The sequence below is a fragment of the Amblyomma americanum genome, chromosome 6 (genome assembly GCF_052857255.1).
Source record: "Amblyomma americanum isolate KBUSLIRL-KWMA chromosome 6, ASM5285725v1, whole genome shotgun sequence".
NCBI classification, from domain to species: Eukaryota; Metazoa; Arthropoda; class Arachnida; order Ixodida; family Ixodidae; genus Amblyomma; species Amblyomma americanum.
The window spans coordinates 2,757,739-2,778,307 of record NC_135502.1 but is presented as its reverse complement, the minus strand read 5'-3'; the positions used below and the strand labels follow the sequence as shown (position 1 = coordinate 2,778,307).

The window sequence follows — 20,569 nt, the reverse complement described above, 5'->3', positions numbered from 1 at the left end:
CGGCGCTGCAACAGGGTGGCGGCGGCGCCATCGCCACGGCGTCGCCAAGCTGAAGGCTCGAAATGCTACCGTAACGTAGCTATCGCTACAATAACTGGCTACCTACTGGTAAAAAACAACTCATTTCCTTCATTCCGGACGATTCGAATTAGCCACGGTTGGGTCTTAAATACGAAATACAAGTCAAAAGTTTCACCATATCACAGATTTCTTGCAAACATTATTAGCCGCATATATCGGCAGCAAACGCATTTTCCGTTTCTGTCTAAATTCAAAATGGCCCTTTGAAAGGCTCGCCGACCGCTCCATAGCCCTTGACTTCAGCGGACGGAGACAAAGGTCTCCGAGGTCCCATAGTAGCAGCCCGCGGCGTCGTGACTGGCACGATGCGGTAGTACAGCTGCGCGAAGCCCGCCTCGCACAGCTGCTCGCGGTACAGCTGCCGGTACCGAGCCTCGGACGGACCCCAGTCATCCTCAGGGGACGAGGCGCGGCGCCAGCTGAATCCGCACTGGGCCAGCTTGACGACGGCGATGATTAGGAGCGGCGCCAGTCCAACGGCCGCGAGCACCCAGCCGTACAGGTCAGCCCACAGCGGCAGCAAGTACTCGCCCACATTGCTGCGCGGGAGGCTGTACAGCGAGTACGTGAGGAAGCTGCCGAGCACCGCCGGTGCGCAGTACTTGAACGCAACGTAGACGAAGTAGCTGGGGCAGGCGCCGGTCATGAAGGTGACGTCGAAACAGAATCGGTCCATGCCGTAAACCCACGCCACAATGAGCGCCTCCCCCAAGCAGCTGAACAGCACGATTAGGGCTCCCAAGTAGTTGTCCAGGATCGTGAGTACGTAAAGGCCGGCCTGCGAGTAACGACTTCGGCAGTCATGACACCGCTTGAAGATCTTGACATATCTTCTATAACAGGGTCTGTATTGCAGCTAGTGCAGCTAGTGAGTGCATGGTGCAGCTAGTGAGTGCATGCCATAAATTTCCCTCTCCGCACCCTTTTACCCTCGAGATAAATGTAAAACGCCTCCTTTTGCGAACAAGCTAGCTGCCTTTTATTTACCACCGGCGATCGCGGGCTGTAGCGGCCGCCTTCTGTCACTGCAAAGCCATGCGTATTGTGCACAATATTTTCTTTAAGTACACCTCCAGCCTTTACAGTGCAGAAAAGAGTATCTGAACTATTGTTCCTATTTGTCCATTGGGTAAATAAAGCAGCTTTGATATTACTCTTTACAGTGAAATCCGATGCGCCACTGAAGTTGTGGCTCAATTTTCTGTCGCATTGGTCGCGTTCCAATTCTCAGCGAAGTGCCATAGTGCCACTGGACGTTTCGCTACGGCAACCGCAACGCATGCAGTGATAACCTGCCGCCGCTCAGTCTCAACCGAACCGACATCCGCTTCCGATGTTTCGACCCATCAGGTGTGGCTGCTGCGGCAGAGTATGACGCTTTTTATTATGACACAAACTCGGAATACGGCGCCGGGACGAAGAAGCCACAGTAGCTGGTCTTTACAGCGCCTCACCTAGCCAGAGGAGTCATACAAGTGCCATTCAAGTGGCCAAATTCAAACCGCGTTTCAATTTAGTTACTGAAATACCCCAAGGGCATTTGCGGGCATTCCATAGAGGGTGAGAACAACAGTGAACAAATCAAGAAAAACTGAACTGCGATTAGTTCAAAGGTCGTAGCTCTAAACACATATCGAAAAGCGCATAAAGCACTCAAAAATACGAAAGCAGGCAGCAGCAGTCAAATTTATCCTAGTGCATCGTTTTCACAAAATATACAGAAAAATGGAATGGTCAAGACCGACTCTATGTAACGTTTCTGACCGGCTACAGCTGTATCGTTGCCATCGGCAGTTGCAAATGGCACCCGGGAGCTGATTTTATTGACGGGCGGCGAGGATGAGAGGTAAGTTAAAAGCACATTTGTTCGAGCAGAGGTGGTCTCGACTTCCCCATGGTGACCACGTGATGGTCCGGCGTTATAAGATTTAACATATAATTTGCGGGAAAATGACTGAATGGAAAATACTCTCCGTCTTTCGAACAAAGGTAACCTCAGGTAACCTCAAATTTTTTATTTCTTTTGCACTCGATATTCGCGGCTAATTCTTAGATATAGACCGGGCGGTTTCATATTGCATAGACTCGAGTTTCGTAACCAAGTATGTTTGATGTGGCTTCCAAATCAAGGAGCCGTATTCCACTTTCACGCGCCCTAAATTATTGTACGCTTAAAGCTTTGTGTGTGCGTTTGCTAAACGAAGGTTGCGTCTAGGGAAACCAAATATTTTTCGTACGTCCTTAAACTAACCTGAAAAGAGTGCGAGGTGATTCAAGAATTCAAGTGTATGAAGCTTCTAAGTAAAGCATGACAAGTATTTTTGAGCTAGCGTTTAAAATGGTGACGTAATCGCAGATCAAAACCCCCACAATATCCAAGCTACTCCTGACTACGGTGGAGAAGTGCGGGGAAACTCGTGGTGACGTCATTGTTGCCGCAATTTCAGATGCCATCTGCCTTTGTCCATGCGCTCTCGTGCGTCGTCCGATGCTACCAAACAACGCTTCAAGGCATTCGCCCTTGGTGGTCTCCTTCCTTGAAACGACCTTTTCTTCCCTGGAAACGTAGAGCCCCCGAACGCCATGACTGCGGCCTCTGCCCGCCGCTCTGTACTGCAGACGAGCCTGAACGCCGACGCGTCTTTATTCCGCGATTAATTACGGCACCATTTCGAATGCTAGCGCAAAAAGACTTCACAAGCTTTACCTGCAAATTTCACACATTGGGCCCCTTTGTACTAGCTGAATTCTAAAATCTCTTGAGTTGCCGTTAATAATCGCATCTATGTGACAGTTCCACTGAAGGCCGCATGCTAAGCCAACCTCTAAATACTTGATGGTGGGTACTGAGTATACGGGCACATTGTTCACAGTGTAATGGGCTAATGTCAGTACTGGGCTATGAGTTGTGGTACATCTGATTATTTTTGCTTTTATAGTTAGGTAATTTCTATTAGACATTGTGTCTGCCAGTTATTTATCTCGTTAAGGTTGATTGAAAATTAAATCCTAGCCAGAAATGCATTCACCACCGGTCCCAATGATCTCATAATCTGCTTCCCGGACTAAAGCTGCCTTTCGGACTTGAGTAGGTTATTAATAACAATAAGATAGGTCCGACCGAGTACACTGCTCTTAACGTGACAGAGGGACGATAAATGACCATTTACCAGGACTGATCGGAAGCGTTGGTAAATAAACTTCTGATCCACGAGATAATCTTCGAATTTATGTTAAAATTGTCAAGTTTTTTATAAGACATAAGTGAGAGATCTATCGAATGCTTTCGCGAAATCTAGAAATACGGCGTCTATTTTAGAGTGAGCATGAACAGCGTAAAGAAGGTCAGTAAGGCCAGATGATTTAGAAGCATCGCCGGATTTGAAAACTGGTGCGATACGAGCAATTTTTCATTCGTTTCTGAAAAAAATTGTATCAATGGTTAGTTGTATTGATTTTAATGGCGCAAAAGCAACCGAGGTGTATCAGTGGACTGCTGAAGAACAGCGGCTAAGATTAAAGATGTCACAAGCTTTGCTATATTGAATATCTTAGGGCATATTCCATCGAGTCGGGGTGCCGAATAGGCAGGAAGAGGGTCGATGGCGGAAGATACACTTTCTGGTGTGAGAGTTCTGTCCAGCACAGTAGAATGAAGCTTTGGAAATTGCAGGTCAAATGGTGAAGGGCTGTCAAGCAAAAAAAAATGGTTAAATGCTGCTGTCACCTCAAGTGTGGTAAGAAGTTTTTCTTCGTTATTCGTTGGTACTAAGCACTTTATGCCGTAATTTGGAATTACAGCCCGCTAAAATTTTGGGGGACTGTTTAACGTACGTGAAGTGTCACTTATAAAACTTGTCCTTCCCGGTTTCAATTTCAAGCACTAACATGTTCAAAAGTAGAAAATTAGCACCATTTTAACACGACAGCGTTAAGGAGTTCGTGTCGCAGAAAAGCCGGTATCGTCGGCGGCGTTGGCCATGAGCGAAAAATGGCGCATCTCGGTGGACACCTGAACCGCGCCGTAAGAGAAGGGATTTTCCTTCCCTTACGGCCCGGTTCCGGTGCCCACCGAGATATGTGAGACAGCCGTCCTGCCCTCAAATTGTCCAACCAGCTACGCGTCGCGCCGGACGGACGATAGCGTTCCGTGGATTCCTTGGCAGCGCTGCAACACCTTGTCGCGTCTCACTCTTAAAAACGAAGTTTGAGCGTCCTCCAAATGTTTATTTTTTCTATTCTGACGGCTGCTAGGGGAGCAACCGAGTGTTGCTTACAAAACATCGTTCAACAGTTTTGAAACAAATTTATGCCCAGCCTTTTCTCTCCATCTGCCTTTCTGTGTTCCAAGTGGTCAGTGTGGGTACCTGATATACAGGGTGTTTCCCCTGAGACTTTAGACAACATTTAAGTATAGACTTTTTAAGTCAGACGAGCGTTTTTTTTTTTTGCATAGCATTGTCAGTGGTGGAGCACATCGTAATATACCTAAGACATGCTAAATAGCACAGTGGTTAACTAATAATAAATAGTTAACTTTAACTGCTACTGTTAGGCTCCTTGATTATTGGGAGGCTTGTAGCCCACCATAAATAACATCCATATCAGTTCTAAACCTTTTAAACTCGGTGTCCCACAGCGCTGTGGCCCCAACAAATTTTAGCTATTTCGACGAGTTACCTGCTCTAGAGAGTCCATGGTAGAGAGGTTGGTCAGATGGTTCTGGATAAAGCGAACAAGGAAAGCCTCAGGTTTTCCCCCCTAGCGCTAAAGAGGTTGCTTTTCCTGCAAGCTTCTCGAAAGCACATGTATATTGACGCGATCACGCTAAAAGTTATTGGGGCAACAGCGCCATGCAAGGGTAACTACGTTTTCGAAATTCTAGAAACTCATATGGATATTACTTACGGTGGGCTAGACGCATCGAAATAACTAAGGAACCTAAAGTAAATACTTAAAAAGTGAACTGTTCAGTGTTAGTTAACCTGCTAGTTAGCACATCTTAGCTGTATTCTGATGTACTACACTGCTGACAGAGCTACGCCAAAAAAGCGCTGTTCTAACTCAAAAAGCCTCTTTTTTAAATTGAGTAAGTTACTGGGCGAAACACCCTGTATATACGCCACATAAGCTTTGAAGTGATATCGCCAACAGCGAAGGGCCTACCTGTGTCGTGAGAGCCAGGCCTATGAGGAAGCAGAACGAGCAGTACATGAAGGCGGCCATGGTACGCCGCATCGCAAAGAACGGGAAGAGCTCCTGGATGGAATTGGTGAGAAACTCGCAGTTTCCCATCTGCGAGTCGATTCCCAGGAAGAAGAGCATGGCGAAAAACAGCACAGCCCACAGGTTGGGGAACGGGATCAGTGACAGCGCCTCGGGGTAGGTGACGAAGGCCAGTCCCGGTCCCGCAGCGATCACGTCGGTGATAGGCAGCTCCAGTGTGTACGCCATGTTGCCCAGCACCGAGAACACCACCAGGGATGCGAACGTGCTCGTTAGGAAATCGACCAAGCAGATGAACTTGACGCTGGAGCTTATGTCGGCCCTGAACGGCTGGTAGCCGCCGTACACGAGCAGACCGCCGGTGCCGATGCTAAGCGAATAGAAAACCTGCTCGGTGGCTGCGCGCCAGACGTCCGGGTTGTAAAGAGTGTTCCAGCGCGGCATGAACAGGTACTTCAGGCCAATACTGGCTCCTGGTAGTGTTAGGCCCCGTATGAGCAAGACGCTGAGGATCACATACGGGGCGGTGGCGGTCACCAGGACCACCTTGCCGGCCACCTGCAAGGAGAAGGATGGGTTTTTTTCGGTCCCCGGCCGTCGACGCGTGGTATTACCTTATGGTCGGAAGGGTTATGTTGTCTTGATTGGAGCAGACAATTCCAGAGGATGCGCGACCACGCATGCGTAATATCACCGCGCTCATGAATGTTAGGAAGAATCATGCCCATCATATTTAAGCAGACCGCGGCCGAGAGCCGCGGTTATTGTGACGATGAGGCCGACGTCCGAGCGTGTTGCTATGACCACTACTCAGTTGCTTACTTAATAGCGTGAGCTGTGCCTCTCGTTTGCCTGGTTTTCTAGGCGTAGTCGTCGGCGTACGCAACAAGCAGTATGCTTGGTCCGCTGTTGCATCTCCACCGTACGCGTGCTCGTGCACGTACAACTATACACTGTCCTGGCCTGTCTCCCTCGGTGACCATGACAGCGCGGCAACCAGTTCCAGAAAGCTCTACAGAGTTATATCGTTGATGTGTTAACGTTGCTGTTTATCGTGTTACCAATTAGCACTGCGAATGCCAGAAGACGTTTCAGCACAGCGTCTCGTCTTTCAAATTACTGAAAGGCAAAAAGAGCGACAATAATGGCAAATGCTCAAATATTTCAAACATCGGTACGCTAACGTTGCCAAAATTTCTGTGTAACCAGGTGCTGCATGCACGTTAATAATATTTATATATGAATGGATGAGAGAAGTTTTTATTAACACTCTCAATGTTACACAAGCAACGAAGGAGAGAGGACACAAGGCAGGAAGCTCCGTTGACATAGCTTGAAAGCAATCACACGCCCTCTGTCGGGGCGTTGAACCCGAGCAGCTGACCACAACAGCAGTGGAAGAGCGCACTCAAACAGAAAAGGCCGCAAAATATCTGTACCTAACAGAGTTCTACGAAATTCCTACTCTGCCATCATGGGATAATATTATGATGGGCAGATTTCACAATGCTATATTCAGAAAGTCATTTGCAATCAACGCACATACACTGCAAGTGAAAGAAAAGTTTACATACAGTACTTTTTGTTCTAATCGCGATGTCCTTTCAATGTGTATTCAAGCATGTGAATGATTATGATTAATTTACGCCTTTGATGTCTCTTAAAGTATAATGTCGTTCTTCAAGATTACCGAGGTAACGTATTAAATTATATGTCAGTGACTACTTACGATATTGTCACGGAGTTCTCACGGAGAGACGCTTCAACAGCTGGAGTCGGCAAGAGGAGACGGTAATGGCGGCCGATCCACGATAGCACGATCGCAACCTCATCGTCTTCGCGGACAGCTTGCGCCACCTGGCAACACTAGGTGGCATTATTCCCCCCTCCGAAAAAGAAGGGCATCGCAGTGGGGCCGCCAGCAGCGTAGGCGCGCTAAGGTTCGAGGAAAACGGAGCACACACAGAGTCACAACGGAGGGCCGCTAAGCCGTTATCGGGCATAGTACGGCTTAAGCCGCACAACGTGCACAATGTCAGAGCTGTTGGGCTGTCGACGTCTCGGTTGCGCGGCACCGTCGGGAACCACTTCATAGGTAACATCACTGATACGCCGTAGCACTTTATAGGGGCCAAAGTACCGGCAGAGTAGTTTCTCGGACAAGCCCTGGCGGCGGACAGGTGTCCACACCCAAACTTGTTCACCGGGATTGTAGTCGACCTGTCGGTGTCGAAGGTTGTAACGGCGCGCATCAGTGCCCTGCTGCTGGCCGATGTGTACGCGGGCAAGCTGACGGGCTTCTTCAGCGCGTTGGGCAATTTCATGAACATCGGGTGCGAGTTGGTCGTCATCGAGGCATGGTAGCATCGCGTCAAGCATGCTCTGGACTTCACGTCCATATACAAGACGAAAGGGAGTAAAGCGTGTAGTCTCCTGGAGGGCCGTGTTGTACGCAAATGTGACGTACGGTAGCACCTCATCCCAAGTTTTGTGCTCAACGTCTACGTACATTGACAGCATGTCCGCAATGGTCTTGTTTAAGCGTTCGGTTAGCCCATTGCTCTGCGGATGATAAGCTGTGGTCTTGCGATGGCTAGTGCAGCTCAACGTAAATATATGGTCGATTAGCTGCGCTGTAAACGCTGTGCCTCTGTCGGTAATAACGCACGAAGGGGCTCCGTGCCGCAAGACGATGTTTTGCATGAAAAAGTCGGCGACCTCTGAAGCTGTGGCACAGGGTATCGCCTTGGTCTCGGCGTAGCGAGTCAAATAGTCAGTAGCGACTATGATCCACTTGTTTCCTGAGAGTGACAACGGAGGACAACGGCCTCTCGAGTTCTTCTTGTATAAGATACCTTCGCGCAAACAGAAAGAGCCGAGACGTCGAGCGAAGTGTCGTGGTAGAGGCATGGCGTGACCTTCAAGGTTGTCAATCAGCGGTCGGAGGTCCGTGTCAGCCCGCTGCCGGGCTATTATGTCCGATGCATTAAGTATACCGAGGAAACCGCCGTCGTCGTCGATTTCGGGACCGGAAGAGTCGAGTGGTGCACGCGACAGCGTGTCGGCGTCTTCGTGTTTACGGCCCGACTTATATACGATGGTAATGTCGAATTCTTGGAGCCGTAAACTCCAGCGGGCCAATCGTCCAGACGGGTCTCGCAAATTAGCCAGCCAGCATAGGCAGTGGTGGTCGGTTACGACTTTGAATGCGCGGCCGTAAAGGTAAGGGCGAAATTTCATGGTGGCCCATACGACAGCAAGGCATTCCTTCTCTGACGTAGAGTAATTGCGTTCGGCGCGGGAGAGAGTACGGCTAGCATAGGCTATAACTCTCTCAATGCCCTCTTGGTGTTGGACAAGGACAGCTCCAAGACCGATATTGCTGGCGTCGGTGTGGATCTCGGTGTCGGCCTCTTCGTCGAAGTGTGCAAGAACGGGAGATGTCTGAAGGCGTTGGCGGAGCGAAGAGAAAGCCGTCTCTTGGTCTATTGTCCAAACGAAGGAGGTGTTGCTCCTGGTAAGGCGCGTCAACGGCTCTGCAATCTTTGCGAAGTCCGCAATAAACCGTCGGTAATATGCACAGAGACCCAGAAAACGCTGGACAGCTTTCTTGTCAGTCGGAGTAGGAAAATTGGCGACGGCGGCTGTCTTGTCGGGGTCGGGTCGAACTCCGTCGGCGCTCACAACGTGACCGAGGAACCTGAGCTCTGTGTAACCGAAGTGGCACTTCTGGGGCTTCAGCGTAAGGTCAGCGGAATGGAGGGCTCTGAGGACAGTTCGCAGGCGCACGAGATGCTGTTCAAAAGTTTCTGAAAAAACGACAACGTCGTCCAGGTATACAAGACAACTTTGCCACTTGAGGCCGGTGAGGACAGTGTCCATCATCCGTTGAAACGTCGCTGGCGCAGAGCACAAGCCAAAAGGCAGCACTTTGAATTCATAGAGGCCATCTGGTGTAACGAAGGCAGTTTTTTCGCGGTCCCGTTCGTCCACTTCAATTTGCCAATAACCGCTCTTCAGGTCAATGGATGAAAAGTACTTAGCACGCCGTAATCTGTCCAGGGAGTCGTCAATGCGGGGCAACGGGTAGACGTCCTTTTTAGTCACATTGTTTAATTTACGGTAGTCCACGCAGAATCGAAGTGTTCCATCCTTCTTTTTAACAAGGACAACAGGCGAAGACCACGGGCTTTGGGAAGGTTGAACTACACCGTCGTCAATCATCTCCTGAACTTGCTTTTGGATTACTTCCCGTTCTTTGGCGGAAACACGATAAGGCTGCTGGCGGATAGGGCGAGCGTCGTCATACGTAATGATCCGGTGTTGCGTTAGGGGCGTTTGACGAACTTTCGACGAAGAAGCGAAACACTGTTTATACTCCAATAGCAAGTGCTCTAAGGCCAGGCGCTTTCCTTCGGGGAGGTTGCAGTTGATGTCGACATTCGGAACAGATTGGTCGTCAGTAGCGCGCGATGATTGGTCGTCAGGGGCCGCTGCCGCGAACGCAAAGCAGACCGGAACATCCACAACCGCTTCAGCGGTAGCGATCGCAGTTCCAGAGAAAAGGTGCCGGTGCTCTGGAGAAAAATTTGTAACAAGGATCGCAGACCGGCCAGCGCGAATTGTTAGTAAGCTTCGAGCGGCGCAGATGCCTTGAGTCAGGAGGAGCGAATGATTAGCCTCGGCGACTGCTTCAGCGTCGTGCAACTCAGCACAGGCGACTTCAATCAAAACACTGCTACGGGGCGGAAGTGTGACGCTGTCGGCGAAAACGCGAAGTGCGGCACTGCGTTGGCAGGAGTTGTCGAGTTCGGCGGCTTGCTCTGTGGAAAACATGACGATTCGGTTGCGCAGATCGATAATTGCTCCATACTCCCGCAGAAAGTCGATGCCGAGGATTAGGTCCCGAGAACACTCGCCCAGGACGATGCAGCTGACGACGAACGTGGACTTGCTGATCTGAACGCGAGCAGTGCACATACCCTTGGGCGTAACCAGATGACCGCCGGCAGTTCGAAGGTGCGCGCCAGGCCAAGGGGTAATCACTTTTTTCAGAATGGTCGCCAGTTGTCCACTTAAGATCGAATAATCGGCCCCGGTATCAACTAATGCGCTTACTCAGCGACCATCGATAAGAACGGGTATTTCTAAAGAAACGCGGTTTTTTAACTCTGGTGATGGCGTCGGCGGGTTTTTGTCGGATTGTAGCGGCGACGACGGGAGGTCTTCAGCACAGCGCCCCCCAGCGACCTCGCCCCCGAAGGTCGCGGGTTTCAGTTTTCCCGACGAGGACTTGGCGATCGGCCCGGTGCCGCTCGCGAGAAGCCGGGAGGTGTCGGGGAAGAGCGCCTCGGTGAGGGTGAGCGCGACTGCCGCTGCGCTCGGGATGGATTGCGCTGGTCCGCAAGGAATTCTTCAATTTCAGGGGGTCGTTCACCTTGACGGGGTCTCGGTGAGTCGGTGCGGAAGCCTTGGATGCCGATGCGTCGGTAATAACAATTTCGATAAAGATGACCTGGCTCTCCGCAGTGAAAACAGAGCGGTCGTCGGTTAGGTGTACGCCAAACGTCGGCCTTTCGGAGGGGTGCTCGACGATCCTCGAAGTACTGCACCGGTTGCACAGAGGGCCGCGGGGCTTGAGGCGTGGCGTGAATTGGTGGCGGCGAAGCGGGAGCCGGACGCCTTGCAACTTCGGCGTACGTCGGACGGTGGTAGTCCCCAGGCAGAGGTGGTACGTCGACCACAGGAACAGGGCCCCGGAACGCCTGTTGCACCTCCTCTCGTACAAGAGCGGAGATGGAACCGAGCGCAGGCTGCGACGGGCTACAAAATTTGTGAAGCTCCTCACGCACGATTGTGCGAATAAGTTCCCGCAAATCATCAGGATGCTGTCCGATGGTGGCAAACGATGATGTGACTGCAGCAGCATGCACGGGCCGGTCATAACTGGCGCAACGCTGTTGCAGGACCTTCTCCATCGTTGTGGCTTCCGAAAGAAATGCAGCAACTGTAGATGGTGGGCTGCGCACGAGGCCTGCGAACAGCTGCTCTTTGACGCCTCTCATTAAGTGCCGAAGTTTCTTCTCTTCAGGCATGGCAGGATCAGCTCTCCTGAAGAGCCGCGTCATGTCCTCGACGTACATTTGTACGCTTTCGTTCGGTAGCTGGACGCGGGACTGGATTGCCCGCTCCGCTCTTTCGCGGCGATCCGCGCTGGTGTAGGCCTCCAGCAGGCGACGGCGAAACTCTCGCCAGGAAGTTAGAACTTCCTCACGGTTCTCAAACCACGTGCGGGCGCCATCCTCTAGGCTAAAGTAGACGTTTCTTAGTTTCGCGGCGTCGTCCCACTGGTTATAAGCAGCCACACGCTCGAAGTGAAGGAACCAGTCCTCCACGTCTTCGAAAAGGTCCCCGTGGAAGGCCTTGGGAACCCGCGGGGTCTGCAAGGTATAGTGGGCAGGTGTAGCACCGGCAGCTTGCGTGAGAATACCGGTGGCTGGCATCATGACTGTCGCGAGTGGTCCAAGCTCCGGTGAAAGTCCCTGCAGCCTCCGGCTGAAGCGGTGTACCGGGGTGTCAATCGGCGCAGGGCTGGCGGCACGGCTCCCTGGAGGGGTTTCTTGCATGGGATACTCGTACCCAGCAGGCTCCACCAAATTGTCACGGAGTTCTCACGGAGAGACGCTTCAACAGCTGGAGTCGGCAAGAGGAGACGGTAATGGCGGCCGATCCACGATAGCACGATCGCAACCTCATCGTCTTCGCGGACAGCTTGCGCCACCTGGCAACACTAGGTGGCAATATGTAGTGCGGCAGAAAGGTATGGACCAAGTGATTTGGCTCTGTATATTGCAGGCTGAAATAGAACTAGTGGGTTTGAGATCTGATGAAATAAATTAATTCTCTGTTGAAACAACGTTTCTAAAGAGAGAAATGCATTTATATGAAAATAACTGCGTTATTTTCAGGATATTAAATCTTATGAACCGTTAGAATTGCGTTTCGAGGACGCACATGCGGAAAACATTTATCGTAGGCTCTTTTAAGTTTGGACAAGAATATATTATACGCTTCATTCACGTCTTTCAAAGAGAGCATGTCGTCACAAATTTTTTCATATATGATGGAACGGTCAAGTGTGGTTATACCAATGCGTCGGTAATGTGGAAAGGGTTCTTCAGGTAAGGGCGTTCAGCAGGGACAAATGCGAGAATGGGCAGATGGTCGCTCAAGCCACAGGCCACCTTCTGATCGCATTTTTCTATGTTCCAGCTAAAAGCCAGCTGAGGGCCTTTCAAATGCGCCCGTGAAGCCAGCTGCGTTACCGGCTCTGCCTACACATAGGCCAGCACGCTCTTGGGCGTACGCAGCGCTGTTTACGTCGCGAACGTTGTAAATAGCGCAAGTACGACACGTTTAGTTAGCCGTGCCGAAGCGTCCCTTCAGTGGATGAATGGATGGATGGAAGGAGCGGAACCTTTGAAACGGAGCTGTGACACGTGCCACCATCTTAACTATTTGTTTTACTGCATGAGCCGTTATATACAGAGCCCAGCACGACCCGTCGCGTGGATGAAGCCCATACAAGCTGACTGTTCTAAATGGCTATGAGATAACGAATGGAGGCCAGCGATAGAGGGAAGGAAGAAGCAAGTGAGGGAAGGGGAGGCGCGAGTGGAGGGACATTGAGGCCGACAGATAGACGTAGAGAAGTGATAAAAAAGCGGTGGCCAGGAGAGACATGAGGGGGGGGGGGGAATTAGCGGACGCTGTTGAGGACAGAGAATGATAAATGAGAATCTCGCGTTTCTAGGCGAGCTGTGAAAACTTGCGTACGTGCGCAGCGATGCCGCTTGCTATCAGGTACGCGGGTCAGGTCAGCGGTCACGTGAGCCGCTTCTGTTTCTCGCCCGAGCGGCTGCAGGTCGGGAATGAAGTGCTCGGTGAGAGGCAGCTCAGCCAAGATTCCTTGTGCGGCCGGAAATAAACCGGAAATCCAAAGCCCGCCTATGGCGCCGCAGCTACAGTGCCGCTGTGCTACAGGTGATACGCGGGATGCTCGAGGTCCTCGGGAGGCTCGACACGACCCACTTGCGCTCGCCGCCGGGACCTTGAGAGTGGCCTCGGACTAACAACTAATAAACAAATAAATATTGCCACGGCAGGACGGCGCGAACAAATCCGCTGCGCTGGCAACAGCAGGAGAGCCCTAGGCTATCTCCGCAACTAGTCAACCGTCGTGTTAAACTGCAACTCACTCTCACGCTTTGCATTGCACATCGTTTCTTGGTTTGGCTCGGTTCATAGGGTTTAACCCTTTGCCTCCTAAACTAACAGCTATTTTTTACTGCCGTGTTTGATTTTTCAAGGAACACAAAGGACAGCAAGAGTGAGATCCCGAACGTAATTTACGCACTGAATGCTAAAGGAGCGACGTTTACGAACCACGGAAAGTGATTCCAATTGACCTGGCACCAAATCGTCGAACACACTTCCTTTCTCATTCAGGTTGCAAGGCTGAAGGTTTCCAGCCATACGAGTATCCGCCACCCTCAGCATCCAGAATAGTCTCCTTCCCACCTCTAAATAGTAAACGTGTAGGCAAAGGCAGGGGATCGTCGGCGTGGACCCTCCTCCACTGCACACACGCCGAAATGTCAACTCGTCTTCAGAATCCATCGAATATGAAGTGAAATGCTGCAGCTCAGTGGCATCCCGCTTATTTATTTATTTATTTATTTATTTATTTATTTATTTATTTATTTATTTATTTATTTATTTATTTATTTATTTATTTATTTATTTATTTATTTATTTATTCTTCTGAATCTGTAGAAACATGGACATACCTTCGTATTTGGCCTTTTTTCTGGGCAGACTCCATCATGCAGGAATTGTTCCCAGCGCAGGCCACCATACATTATTAGTGTTCAAATTATTTTAGGCTGCATTTACTGACCCATCAAGTTTTACTTTTCTTGTGGCGTCATATGTCGATGTCATCGTATACTGGGACAGCGAAGCTAGTCGTGGCTACGAGATGAGAATCGGCGTGACCGCCTACGTGCCTAGCTCGTCTTCGAGGAGAACGGTACACAAATGTAGATGAACACAGTTCGTCTTCGGTAGCGAAACGTTTAACTTCCCAAAGCGACCAAGGCTATAAGGGGACGCCGTAGTCAACGTCTCCAGAAATTTCTAATACCTGGGGTTCTTTAACGTGCACTTATATCACACAGTGCACAGTCCTCTAGAATTTCGCCTTCACCGAAATTCGACTGCCGCGGCCGGGATCGAAGCAGTGTCTTTCGGGTCAACAGCCGAGTGCCATAAACACTGAGCCACCGCGGCGGCACACACACTGTCTTCTTCATCAACTAATACTACTATCAAACTATCAAACCACAGTGGTGGCGCAGTTGGCTGAAGGCCATCGTGAGCTGCGGGAGGAGGGGGTTTCGACTCCTTTCCGCCGGACACCCACCGGTCACCAAAGGGTACAAGCGTCCCCCCGTTGGGGCCTCGGTAAATCGGGGTGGGAGCCAACGCTTGGGGGAAGCTCGCTGACCTCGACTCCATTTCAGTGCACAAGCATATCCGGTGAGCAAGGCTTTTCGTATGGTTCGAGTATTTGGGGTTATGATGGCTTCCGGCCTCACACCCACATATTCCAGTGCGCACAGGATCCGGTGACACTAATATTCGCGCTTTGAGCTATGTGGCGGTACCGACAGAGAAATGTGCCCTGCATGCGTTAGCGTGGAAGACGTTGTGGCCGAAATGCATAAGAGCAATACGCGTTGACGTTGAGAACATTGCCACAGAAACGCGGCCCTGAAGCATAGGCTGCCGGCGTACATTAGGTAAATTGGCACTGACGATGAAAAAGTTGAAGATGCGCATTACTGGCTCCCTGGATCGATGGGCACCTAAATCGCGCTTTCAGGAACGTGTCGGTTTTGTGAAGCAGCAAATAACTGCGCTTTAGCACAATATTTAGTGCTTCGCAATGCTAAAGTGGCGGCCAAATTTTTTTGTAGCGAAAGCTACATTGGCCACGAACTTGCAGTTTCGCCGTGCTCGCATTCCCACCGTGGTCGCAGCGCACCACGTGACCAACCACGTGAATGGTCATGAGGCCAACCGCGTGACGAACAACGTGCCAACAACTAGCCAGACAACCAGACTAACCTGTACTCAAGATTAACCAAGGCTAACCAAGCTATGCCTCAGATTTCGTTGCGTATATCGTGGCATAGCCGAGCTAAGCCACTGCCAATTTCTTAATGTTTGACGAGTCAGGCGCCACTCCCTCGCAGTTCAGGACGGTGAGTGAGGAAGACCCTGCAGCAGCGATAGCGGCGCCGGCAACAACGCTTAGAAGGCGAACCCTCTCTACCTGAGCTCAGTATTGAAGACAGACTTGAGCGCTCTTGAGAAAAGACTACAAAGTCTACAAAGGCTATGAGGCCCGCAGCCTACGTGTGCACTTCGAAAGAGAGCACGTGCGGCGTTGAAATTAGTCCTTGAGGACAGCGGCATCCTTGGGAAATACTAGTTTAGAAAATTGGTTTAGTTAATGTTTAGCTCTTACCTCTCTCTGAGTGAGTCCTTCAATATCTATTATCTATTCGTTTTTTGAATGATAGTTTTAATAGCGTTATTGTTTACTTTTGCTGTGTTCACTGCAAATAAGCTTATTCTTTTGTTCTTCTGTACTTGGTTACTCATATCTCTTGTGTGTTTTGTACTGTGTACTGTTCTGTTAACATCATTCACAACGTTTATGTTCGCTCATTAATATTACCTCTCCGGACCCTTGCACTTCTGTTTTATATGTGGTGTACTGTTGGTGTTTGTGCAATGTTGTATTGAATATCGTCCGACCAAGTGGTTGCTGTGAATCGATGAAAAAGGAGTAGGCGGAGCCGCTATGCGGCAACAACCTCTCCTCTCCTTTATTCTTCATGTAAATAAAAAAATGCGAACCTTCAACTTCCGGACTGCCGTCTGGGACGAGGTTTGTGCTATGAGGGCCGCGCAAGAGTGGGAGCGTAGGAGGCGTCGGCGCCAAGCACTGGCCGCCGCCTCACGCTGACTGTTTAACGGCGCTGCTGCCAAGGTTAGGTAGTTTTTCTTTACATTTGTAAAAAACTATCTACAAACTTAACGGTGTTATCTAGGAGCTCGCGATTTTTGTTAAAATAAAAAGACTCTTCAATTTTACAGTTCACCACCTTTTAATACTGAACTTGTATCCCTACTTCACCGCCTTGCTTTTAGCCGCCAAACTTTCAGTCGCTTTTTCCTAACGTCTACTGCGGATCAATTCACTTTATCTTTATTCTGTAAGCCCCAGTGCCGCACGGAAAGTGACTGCCTGGGCCGTCATCAGGAAGGATAGCGCCGGAGTGACTGACTGTCGCGCCATCTAGTGACAATAAGTCACAGCTTTTCAACTGTGAGCTTAATAACTTTTTTCTATAATTATTCATAAAAATGTTCAGTGCATTAGCAGTATTTGATTTTTAATGAAGATAACGATGATTAGATAGGTTAATCTTGAAGAGCTGCTGTCATTGCTATGACGACAATGAACACGGCATAGAGTTAAGCTTGAAGGAGTGGCGACACCGAACATTTCGGGCAATGTTTTAGGTCTGGGTTGACCCGTACGACATTAGTGCGCTTGGGTCATTGCGTGGAATTCGTCAGTGCTCAATAAATAATTTCTAATAAATTTTTCACCATTTGCAGTTTGTTTCGGAGTCACTTGCCAGAACGTGGTTGCGAGCTTACAAGTAATACAACGTGACACTAGCTTTGCTACTCGTCGTTTTGTAATACGCAGGGTTACATTCTTGGCACAGCAAATTAAGCATCACTTCGGGCGTTTACTTTCCGTTACATTGAGCCTTGAGGTATACGCATCTTTCGCCTTCTGTAAAGTATCTTTTTTCCATGACACAGAACTCAGTCGAGCAAACCTCTTCGACATAGGAAATGAGAGAAAACCTCTCTTTGCGCTCAAAATCATCCCACACACTACTTCGGCGGCCTAGGCTTGGGCCACTCGTTGTGAGCAGGCACATGGAAGACTAATGATGCTGCTGGGCTCTTTTTCTTTATTAGTTTTCCCCTAAGCTGGCGTAAATAAGCAGTATCCGTATTCCTCTGGTCCTATTCTAAAGCTTAAAGTTAATCATCATACCTGCGTGTAACCTGAGAGCATTTGGACGCAGCCATGTTTCCTAAGCCTTCACATTTTCTATCATCTCACTAGCCAGCGCTCATGCTTCCTAAAACCCGTCGAAGGCGTAACAACTCACCTTTATTCCCTTAAATATGATTATAAACACGATGGTCCAGCAGATGGCGTAGCAGATGGCGAGGTCCGGTTGCACGAAGCCGACCTGCTGGAAAGACGAGGACGCATTCAGCACCACCCGGTTGAAGAACACGTCCACGGACGAGGCGTTGGCGTCCACGCAGCCCGCAAAGCGGCTGACGTACTCGCTCTGCGAGAGCAGCACGCTTCGGCCGGCGTAGGTGACCACGACGGCGTCGTCCGCGGTGGTGTCGTTGATGCCGGCCAGGACGAGGCTCTTGCGGATGTTGCCGCACACGTGGCTCAGTCGGCGGCGTGCGAAGCAGCCATCCAGGGGAACGCCCCACCAGTCGAAGCAGTCGGTCCAGGGCAGCGGCCTCTTGAACGAGTGGTACAAGTACAGCACGGCGTACGTGATGATCATCTGGTAGTAGATGGTGGTCACGAAGGCCCCCCACATCATCCCGAATGCGTTGCCCTGCGCAATTCGCTGTGCATTAGTCGCAAAGAACGCGACGAGACCCTTAAATTGTTTAAAGGGATAGTCTACTTTGGAGATAACGAGGGCAGAACTAGTAGTTTTGGTAAGAATTTATAACTCGAAATTGGAGGAAGGAAGTGCGAGCCGAGAGGTTCGTAGCGCCAAACAGCGCGCTCATGCATAGAGGCTAACGTGGCAGACGCCTGCAGTGAATATAGTGCATTTCATGACTGTGGTGAAACGTCTCACGCACACAGGCATTTGTTTTCATATAGACTTAAGGTAGTTTTCATTTCGCTGTTTCAATGAATTACAGCTGCTTTTATTGTTCAACCTTGATTGATCGTCTTATAAAATGTTTCTAAAAAGAAATTACGGGACTCCCACCGTCGTAATTGCTGCTACAGGCAAAATCAGCTGCTGACGTCTGAGATAGATTTCGCCGGTATTATTTCGTTAATAGCGATTGCAAACAACCTTACTGCTCCCAACTATAATATGAGAACCATAAATAAGTGCGCAAAAAAAAGACGCGACAAGAGAGAAGAAGCATACGTTACGAACGCAGGCTAACAAACGTTTTATTGCAGAAATGCCTCCTTCCTTCAACAACAAAGCGTATGCGCACCAATCACAAAAAAACCGTAATCATCGCGTCATGGCTTTTTATCTTTGTGGTTTGTTCGCATGGACTTTGTTGTTGAAGGAAGCAGGGGTTGGTGCAATAAACCGGTGGCGCTTGTCAAGGTATCAAAGTAGTTTCCCTTGACTTATCAGTTTTTAAGTTTTTGTATTGTTTGCCAATAAGGCTAAGTATTCTGCCGTACCGTACCTCTCGTGATATGCTGTCCCTCGAGCGGCGCATTCACTAACAAGTGCATGCCACTTTCTAATCACTGTTTTTGTCTCTTCATTGACGCCTATAAATACAGGCGCCCTCTACCAAGATCCCGACACCTCGAGCCCACCTCACTAACAGGCGAGGCTAACAGCAGTGGTCACCTGGAACATGGGCGAAATGCGGAAGGCGCCCAGCGGCCCATGGCTGCAGAACTGTCCCATGAGAAGCTCGACATAGTAAATGGGCCGACCGATGAGGACGTTGATGACGACATAGGGCACTAGGAAGGCGGAACCGCCGTTCTTGTACGCCACGTACGGGAACCTCCAGAGGTTGCCCAGCCCCACGGAGTAACCGATGCAGGAGCAGATGAACTCCAGGCGGCTGGCAAACTTCTCTTGCTGGGCGTCCATAGCGACAGTGTCTTGGGAAGCTCTGCGTCGATTAGATGCTCGCGTCACTGGACGAAAGGCGCGGAGAGAGCGAGGACGTTGCTCGGCCGCACTAATGGCGCCTGGCTAGGCACGAGGCTGGTGCACGAGAGCGAGTTGGTGTTGTTGTTACCCTCATACAATGGCGCAAGCTGTTGTTGTTGTTATTGTTGTCCACATACTATGGCGCATGCCCACATAGGGAGATTGGCCAAGAATTGGGGGCGCAGAGAGTTTGAGGTAAATAATTCCTGGACGAAATTAAAATGAATGCTAAGGACGGAAGAAGTAAACAAAAAGGAACAACTAAATGAAGCAGGAAATGCAAAACGCACGCAGGAGATCGAGACTGATGGCTACAGCCGAGTAGTTAAATGATAATGATAATTGTAAAAATGAAAATAATATCGAAAAATCTAAAAATTCTATTACGAAATTTTGCATGCCCACACAGGGCATGCGGCATGGTCACGTCCCTTCGTTCTTCTCATCTTCACTTTCCGCTTTAGAGATGTACTCACTTGAAGAAACGGGATGACAGACACTGAGAAACAAAAGAAAAAGAAACGAATCCCCACCGTGCGTTTGTGCCATTGCTTCAGAGGTAACAGCCACAACTGCGGCCGTGGATGTAGTTATTGGTTTCGGGCCCCTGATTATAAGCCTTTATTCGTTTCCGTATTTCGAGCGATTCAGCTGCCCTTACAAAAATTCGTCGCAATGTTAATCAGGTCATTACACTTGCTGACAAGCCACCGTGGTGGCTCAGTGGTTATGGCGCTCGACTGCTGACCCAAGACGCGGGTTCGATGTTGGCCGCGGCAGTCGCAGTTCGATTGAGGAGGACTTCTTGATTCCCGTGTACTGTGCGATGTCAGTGCATGGTAAAGAACCCCAGGCGGCCGAAACTTACGGAGCCCTTCACTACGGCGTCCCTCAAAGCCGCCTGAGTCTCTTTCGGACGTTATACCCCTATAAGTTATAAACCATATACTTGCTGGCAGCCTTTCTGCCCTCAAGGATCGAGGGACGATCTTTTAAGTCGTTCCCGAAGATTTTTCACTCCACCACATAATAAAGAATTTCGGTTTAACTGGGTGCCTGGACATTGCGGCATTAATGCAAGCGTGATAGGTTATTTTTTTAGCAAACCGTGCTCTTTGTCGAACTGTGCTCTTTGT

The 20,569-nt window shown here is 49.8% G+C and overlaps 1 protein-coding gene across 1 annotated transcript; it reads right to left on the bottom strand.

Annotated features, from left to right (window-relative positions):
* Window positions 1-236: 236 nt before the first annotated feature.
* On the bottom strand, window positions 237-19,434 carry LOC144094520 (sodium-dependent proline transporter-like). Its single transcript, XM_077628437.1, has 4 exons — window positions 19,119-19,434; window positions 17,637-18,113; window positions 5,248-5,865; window positions 237-859 (listed from the first exon to the last, which is right to left on the bottom strand). The coding sequence occupies exons 1-4, from the start codon at window positions 19,368-19,370 to the stop codon at window positions 272-274; spliced, it is 1,935 nt and encodes a 644-aa protein (XP_077484563.1). The 5' UTR covers window positions 19,371-19,434; the 3' UTR covers window positions 237-271.
* Window positions 19,435-20,569: the final 1,135 nt, after the last annotated feature.